Source organism: Sinocyclocheilus rhinocerous, unplaced genomic scaffold (assembly GCF_001515625.1).
Source record: "Sinocyclocheilus rhinocerous isolate Xijiao unplaced genomic scaffold, SAMN03320098_v1.1 scaffold1294, whole genome shotgun sequence".
Classification (NCBI taxonomy): Eukaryota; Metazoa; Chordata; class Actinopteri; order Cypriniformes; family Cyprinidae; genus Sinocyclocheilus; species Sinocyclocheilus rhinocerous.
The window spans coordinates 2,154,504-2,162,356 of NW_015656157.1; the positions used below are offsets into that span (position 1 = coordinate 2,154,504).

A 7,853-nucleotide genomic window follows, 5' to 3' on the forward strand; every position below is an offset into this window, starting at 1 on the left:
TATTTATAAGGATAAAGGGATTACTAGGTATGTATACTTTAAAACAATTACATGATAGTAATTAAATATTGTAAATATTGTTCAGTTTGCAGCATATAGGATCAGATCTCTAAGGTTTTGTTGATACAAAAATCTTATTTTGTGGCATATCCGATCTTAAATCTTGTAATTAGAACAAAAGAGAAAACACAAAATCAGTAATGTTTCCACATTCCCAATCCAAGTCATATACATATGTGTTGTGAAATCCAATTCAAATTCAAATCGACAATGTGTCTCAGTCTGAACAGTTAAATCAGGTTTCAAGTAGCTTTTGTATCACTTTGTTAGTATGAGAAACAATGTACACCAGATATTGACAGCACTGTATGAATGAAAGTATTTCATCACTTGCTAAATGAACTGACCAGTCGGTCCTTATTATCAGATGTGAAACCAAATCAGCATTGTGTGCAATGTGAACAAAGCCCAAGGGAGTAGGACGTTCATGATACTTTTCTGTTCCTCAAAATTTTCTTTAGCGTATAGTTAAGAAAACAATTGTTTTATTGCAGTTTGCTTTGCAAAACCAAGCTGAGTCATTTACCTGAAGTAGCATGATGTCATTTAGCAGACGTTTAGACTCATACCCAGGGTGAATGTGGTAGAACTTCACATCCATGTGGCGAGAACTATGAGTGTAATCATGAGCTCCAACCACAACTGTCAGCTTCTCTCCTCTGTCAAGATGAGGAAGAAAACATGCATTCATGGTTTACTGGTAAATGAAGACTGTTCAAAATTTAGTTTAGCATTTTAGGCTTGACCTAAAACAATATGCATTTGAAACCATGTTAATGTATTTACATACTTTGCCATGATGCTTCTATTGCAAAGCCACAAGCTTTAGCTCATGCTCAAAGCTCAACTTTAGCTGTTAACTCTAGCTTTGGTTTAAGTTAAAGCACATTTTGTGTTCAAAAACTAATTGTTAGACTCCCTAAACTCTAAAGTTTCCAAAAGTGATGCCTTTGAAGAGCCATTTTTGGTTCCCTAAAGAACCCTTCAGTGAATAGTTCTTAAAAGAGAAATGTTTTCTTAGTATGAAGACTTTTTAATAATCTAATGAACCTTTTGTGCAATGGAAATGTTCCATATATTAAAGGTTCTTCATACATCCATCAATGCCAATAAGGATCCTTTATTTTTGAGATTTTAGGAGTCGTGGACCCATTTGTTTGCGTACTATTATAGCATGTGTCACTTCCAAAGTAGTCACACCAAGTGAAGACCCTTTTGCAGCAGTATGGGACTCTCTTTGAAAAAAAACACACACACACACTTACTCTTTAAAACAGTGCGCAGCCGTCATGACAAACTGTTCAGATACAAGGAAGCCACCGCATTTGTGTTTGTTATAACTTTGAACTGAAACCATGTAGGGTCTTGAATGAGGTTTGGCTTCTGTGCCGTTTACTATACCCACTTGCACAGATGCTAAGAAAGGAAAGAGAAAAATGAGTATAGGTTGGTTAAATGAGAAGTAGACTTTACTAAATGTTCTTTCAGATCAACTTACAGTATAGAGCAAACAGTGCATAAAATGAACATTACATTTGCATAGTTATGATAAATGTAAAAGACATAATGCAATAGAAGTCAGTTCATTCCCATTATTTCTCTACCTGGAGCAGTCAGATATGGTAGCAGGGTGACTAGCAAAAGCACGGAGATGATCATGATGCTGTTCTTGGAAGGTTTCTTTGGAGTGCTGAAGATCTCCTCAGTGTTGATGGTGGTATTTAATGCAAAATGGGCTGGTTTAGCTACCCAGTAGTGATCGTACTTCCTCTATCACACCTTGATGTGGCTTTCATTTTGCACTGAAGTGGAAAAGATAGGTCTTATGTTTGCGGTCTTAATGGGAGTAGACTATTCTCCCCCATGTATGATGTAATCCACGCCTAATGTTTCTTGTAAAATTAGACGCGAGAGAGCTGCTATGTGCTTAGAAAAACTGAATCACGGTGTCTATGTGGTTAGATCTCTAAAGGCTGATTCACACTTCACTTAGTGACACTGAAAAAGAGTAACAGACACGTTCATTGTGTTTTGTCTGATTAATGTGTTACCCCTGTTGGCTTTGGACGGCGCTTGTTTTCACCAACTGAACATGATGGATGTTGGATTGCACCAAACTAGGGCTGCACGATAAATCGCATGCGATATTTAATGCGCATCTTGTCAGAAAGCCGGTTCTGTAATCAGCGGTAAATCTCCATCACCTGCGGGCTTTCACATTGAGCAGCATTAACTACACAGAGCCGTTGTTCACTGATGAGCTGCGCAAAAAATCGCGCGAATATGAACGTGGTTTTGCGCAGCTAGTCAGTGAACAACGGCTCTGTGTAGTTAATGCTGCTCAATGTGAAAGCCCGCAGGTGATGGAGATTTACCGCTGATTACAGAACCGGCTTTTCTGACAAGATACGCGTTAAATATCGCATGCGATTTATCGTGCAGCCCTACACCAAACCGTTGGTCAGGTCTTGAAATGTCTGAGAAGTGACGTCCTGTACTTGGTTGGATCTCGGTATTGGTCTACGTCCTAACTCACACTTTTTAGTTTACTTAATGTACAACAATTTATTGATTTTAATCGTAATAATCTAGTACTATTTTAATAATAATAATAGTCTGTACTATTTGTGTACTATGCTTTTGTTACTCAGAAAACTGATTTGATTTGTATACCATTCTATCAAGTTCTAGTTCCCAGAATGCTTTGCTTCAGACTCTAGGAGTGAATGTTGAAATTAAGAGTTGTTTTATATGTCTTTGCATAAGGTTAATATAGTGAGTGATCTGTTCATTTTTAATGTTGTTATGTTTGGTTTTAAAAGGGTCTCTGTTATAGCTGCATTTTGAGGGTGTTAGCGTTGTGCTGTAGAGCAGAGCCTGTGGTTTGGTCAAAGATTGGTCTAGAAATGTTAAGACCATTCACTGCTTTATTTAAAAAGCAGTAATAATTGCCTGCCCGGTCTCATCGCAAAAACGTACCTGGGTACAAAAAGTACATATCACTGCAGTTTCCAAAAGAAATGAACACTAGAGGCAGTAAAACTCCGACACCTTTTAAATTATTTTTACACAAAGTATGATTTACAAAGTTTCGATTAATAAAGCGTAATTTTCGCACAATTACTTGAAGAGTATTATGTTGTGACTTCAAAACATTTTTAATATGCTGGGAGATTTGAAAACTGATGCTTTTGAATGTTAGCACCGCACATATCCAGCTTCATATCAATGGGTTTTCATAGACGATAGGTTTGTTCGGTAGCTCACGGAGTACGGAGACGTACTTGAGAGGTGAGGAGCTCCGGTACGAATCCCGCGTAACTACGGTTCGACAAAACAGTTCAAATCTGCATATAAGGAAGTTAAAATGGCACGGTTGCATCAAAAAATGTGTTTTTATATCAGTTTTGCATTTGTTAACACTATCAGGTAGGTTTAGGGTTGGGTTTGGTGTAGGGCATATTTCCAACACGATAGAGCATTAACTTTTAGTGACAGTCCCCGGATATTTGAATTCTGAATCGCCGCAATACGTACCTGAAGAAACGTAATAAAAACACAGCAGTATGTACCTATATCAACGTAATAAAAACGTGCCAGGCTTCACGTATTGAACCCGTGTTTTAGCGCCTCTCAGTGGACATTTCTCTTTGAAACTGCGGCGAAACGTGATAATTGCAGTTGTTGATGCAGTGGTGGTCTCTCTGGTTATGTTAGCACATGCATGTGTGCTATTGGTAGCTGGATAACTGTAGCACTTACTCAACTGGAGAAACACTTGATCTTTTTAAGTTGGTTTGGTTTTAACACATAAATCAGTTTGCTCATCAGGTTGATACAAAGTTTCCGAAAACCTTACATTAGTCAGCTCAACTTAAAGTTGAGCTGTTTGGAATAGACAAAATGAATTTGTTAAAACTAAACTAAAAAGTGTTTTATTTTACTTTTACAAGGATTTTTTTTTTTTAAAGTAAGGTCAACTAATTAGCCTTCTTCTTTATTTTTATTATTTTTTTAAATGATGAAGATTTTACATAATTTTTTTGTATTTTTTTTTTTTTTTTACAAATTAAATCCTGGAGGGTTTTCCAGGCTTATTTTATTTTGATCTGTCTGATTTTATTTTATTTTACATTTTTTCGTTAAAAACAGCCCAATTTATGATACCTTTTTGATTCCTTTACCTTTTGGTGTTGACTGGAAATTGAGTGTATTACTAAGATGGCAACTAAGTGAACTAATGTGAAATGACTTTGGACGTGTGTCCCATGTAATATGGTAATTATCTGTGGTGACAATGAGGACACTACGACTGATTGATGCAGCCCATGCAATACGTTTATTGAAAGAAGGTTTATGAAAGAATTCAAGAAAAAAAAACATTTCTTCCTTTTTTGTTTTCCATAAAGTTACTTAACATTTCTAAGGATATGGTGGATCCATGGAAGATATGCTGAAATCTTAGTATACACATTAGGATGCTCAGGTGAATTACAGAGATCAGAGTCACCAAAAGATGTGACACCAACTGCAGTTTTTCCACAAACCAAAGGACCTCCTGAATCTCCCTGTTAAGAAACACAGATCAACACAACACTAGTAAAATCAGTTCATACATTATCATAAAGTCTCTGAATCATTTTTTTTTTTTGTTCATACTTTGCAGGATCCACCACCGCCATATGCACAGATCATCTGTAAGGCGGTGTAGCTGGGTCCCCATTTACGTTGACAGTGTACGTGATTTAGTGTAGTCACGTATGCCTCCATTAGACGATCGCTCAGTGAGCCATTAGTCCACAGTCTTCCCCAGCCCGCAACACTACAGAGAGTATCCACATTGACGTCTTTGCTGTCCTTTGGCAATGATATCAGTCCAACATTGTTGTTTAGTCTGACTTTTTTATATAGCTGTAATTCAAAAACACAACCATTAATAATAAACAATCTTTTATAAGGCTGAATTTCAGTTGATTTTACTGCTGTACTTGTGGTTAGGACAGAAGCCCCAAAATCCAAGGTGAATTAAAAATGTTTTAATGTGTCTCTTAAAGTATATTTCCAGCACTTTTGATTTCCCAATTATGTTTTTTTATATTTTCAGAGGTTTTGGACATTTTTTGTTGCTACAATTGGCAACAAATAAATAATGTAGGAAATAGACTCAAAGAGGCACTTGTTGTATTCCAAAGGTTAGAAAGTAAGTCCCTTCTTGTTTTTTTTTAGCAAGAAATTGCAAAAGAAAGTCATACAGAATGTTATTCAAAATATGTTTCCTGACCAGATATTGTTTGAACAAGTAGTATGATGTGTACCATCAAAAGCATGATGTCATTCCGCAAAGAACTGATTATGTAGCCTGGATGCGGGATGTAGAACTTCACTCTGATGCGATCCAAAATCTTACTATTGCTTAAGTCATGAGCACCAACAACAACCGTCAGAATCGCATATCTGTTGAAAGAGTGTATTGGAAAAAAAATGTATGAAGTCATTATGCTTATTTATGACATATGATGCATTGTATTGTTGCACTGCAGGTGTTTTGTCTGTCAAAAGTGATTTTTAACTTAATGTTTCAGTTAAAAGTAATCAAAACTTTTACCCGTTCCAGCAATGTGCAGCAGTCAAGACCCACTGATCAGAAATGAGGAATCCGCCACAGTCGTGTTGCCCAGAAATCTGAATAGAAACCATGTAAGGTCTGGAGTGGGGTTTTGCTTCCCTGCCGTTCACTATACCCACATTCACATGAGCTGAGAGCAAGAGAGTGCTGTTAGTTCTAATTTTCAGCAGATTAATCAATTCAGTACTTTGGTCAGTCTCACCAGTGAAGGTCAGGTGTGACAGCAGAGAGGCCAGCAGGAGCAGAGAGATGATGGTCATCATGAAGACGATCAGTGAGCTCTCACTGACAAAACACTGTATGAATATAGTTTGAAGGGGGCGGAGACACTGAGCTGCCTGACCTAAAAAAAATCTTGTGGCATGAGCAAGACTTGTTCTTGTTAATCCTTGCGGTCTTAAATTTAAGCCACAGAGGTTTCGGACAAGAATAAAGCATGTACTATGAGCATGAAAATTAATGATGAAAATGTGCTTTGCACCTTAAAACTCACAGATAAAATAGAAGGCGATGAGAAAACATGAAGTTCATCAAAATTGGCTTTTCATGAACACCAAACATGTAACATTATATTCATATATAGGCAAGGCAAGTTTATTTATATAGCACATTTCGTACACAATGGTAATTCAAAGTGCTTTACATAAAAGAAAGTAAAATAATCATAAAAATAAAGAAAAAAATAATCACAAAAATAAAACAAGGAATTTAAAAACTTTGAAAATGATTTAAAAATTGATTTAAAATGAATTTAAGACAGTTAAAAATGATCTCTTCTGGAAGCTGATTCCAACTGCGGGCGGCATAATAACTAAAAGCAGACTCCCCTTGTTTTGTGTGAACCCTTGGTATTTCTAACTGACTCGATCCTAATGATCTGAGTGGTCTGTTAGGTTTATATTCAGTGCACATATCTGCTATGTATTTAGGTCCTAGGCCATTGAGTGATTTATAAACGAGTAAAAGTACTTTAAAATCAATCCTAAATATAACTGGAAGCCAGTGTAAGGACCTGAGGACTGGTGTGATATGCTCAGATTTTCTGGTTCTTGTCAGAATTCTGGCAGCAGCGTTCTGGATGAGCTGCAGCTGTCTAATGGTCTTCTTGGGAAGGCCGGTGAGGAGACCATTACAATAGTCCACCCTGCTGGTGATAAAGGCATGAACAAGTTTCTCCAAGTCTTGACTGGAAACAAAACATCTAATTCTTGCAATTTTTTTGAGATGACAGTATGCTGATTTAGTTACTGCTTTGACATGACTACTAAAACTAAGGTCTGTCTCCAGAATTACACCAAGATTCTTGACTTGATTTTTAGTTGTTTGACCCCTAGAGTCAAGGTATGCATTCACCTTGAGAACTTCAACTTTGTTTCCAAATGCAAAGACTTCAGTTTTCTCGTTGTTTAACTGAAGAAAATGTTGGCACAACCAACTGTTAATTTCATCCATGCATTGGCAGAGGGAGTCAATGGGGCTGTAGTCATTTGGTGATAAGGCTAGGTAAATCTGGGTATAATCAGCATAGCTGTGATAGGCAATTTGGTTCTTTCTCATTATTTGACTTAGTGGGAGCATATACAGGCTAAACAAGAGCGGTGCAAGAATTGAGCCTTGTGGGACTCCGCATGTCATGGACGTCCACTTAGACTTATGCTCTCCTATACTCACATAATAACCTCTCCCTTCTAAGTATGACCTGAACCATTTGAGTACCATCCCAGATAGACATAATATCTTCTTTTTGATATTGCGGTCGAATCTGTCTGACCTCTGCATAACTTGAGGATGTGCTAATCGCCTTCCTGATATTAATGATCTTCTCAGAAAAGAAGGAAGCAAACTCATTGCATTTGCTGTCAGAGAGCATTTCACTGGGAATCTGACTTGGGGAGTTTGTCAGTCTCTCAACAGTAGCCAAAAGAGTGCGAGTGTTGTTTAAGTTACTGTTTATAAGGTTTGAGAAGAAACTCTGTCTAGCTGTGGCTAGTCCAACATTGAAAGCACGAAGGCTATCTTTATAGATGCTATAGTGGATTTCAAGTTTCGTCTTCCGCCACATCCGCTCAGCTTTTCTGCATTGTCTTTTCATACTCTGTACTGCTGTTGATTTTCTCCAAGCTGATTTCTGTCTGCCAGTCTTCTTGCTGACTTTCACAGGAGCAAT

General features: G+C 37.3%; 2 protein-coding genes across 2 annotated transcripts in view; both read right to left on the reverse strand.

Moving 5' to 3' along the window:
* LOC107719644 (granzyme B-like) overlaps positions 1–2,165 on the reverse strand; it is a 5,247-nt gene extending 3,082 nt beyond the window's left edge. Inside the window, exons 1-3 of the mRNA XM_016527129.1 lie at positions 1,665–2,165; positions 1,326–1,476; positions 587–719 (exon numbers count right to left, since the gene is read on the reverse strand). Coding sequence (XP_016382615.1) covers positions 587–719; positions 1,326–1,476; positions 1,665–1,719 — 339 coding nt within the window. The 5' untranslated portion in view covers positions 1,720–2,165. The remainder of the gene's footprint in view (positions 1–586; positions 720–1,325; positions 1,477–1,664) is intronic.
* Positions 2,166–4,387: 2,222 nt separating this feature from the next.
* LOC107719595 (mast cell protease 1A-like) lies at positions 4,388–5,946 on the reverse strand. Its single transcript, XM_016527067.1, has 5 exons — positions 5,889–5,946; positions 5,666–5,816; positions 5,376–5,514; positions 4,720–4,971; positions 4,388–4,628 (listed from the first exon to the last, which is right to left on the reverse strand). Exons 1-5 carry the CDS (start codon positions 5,944–5,946, stop codon positions 4,470–4,472), a joined length of 759 nt encoding a protein of 252 aa, XP_016382553.1. The 3' UTR covers positions 4,388–4,469.
* Positions 5,947–7,853: the final 1,907 nt, after the last annotated feature.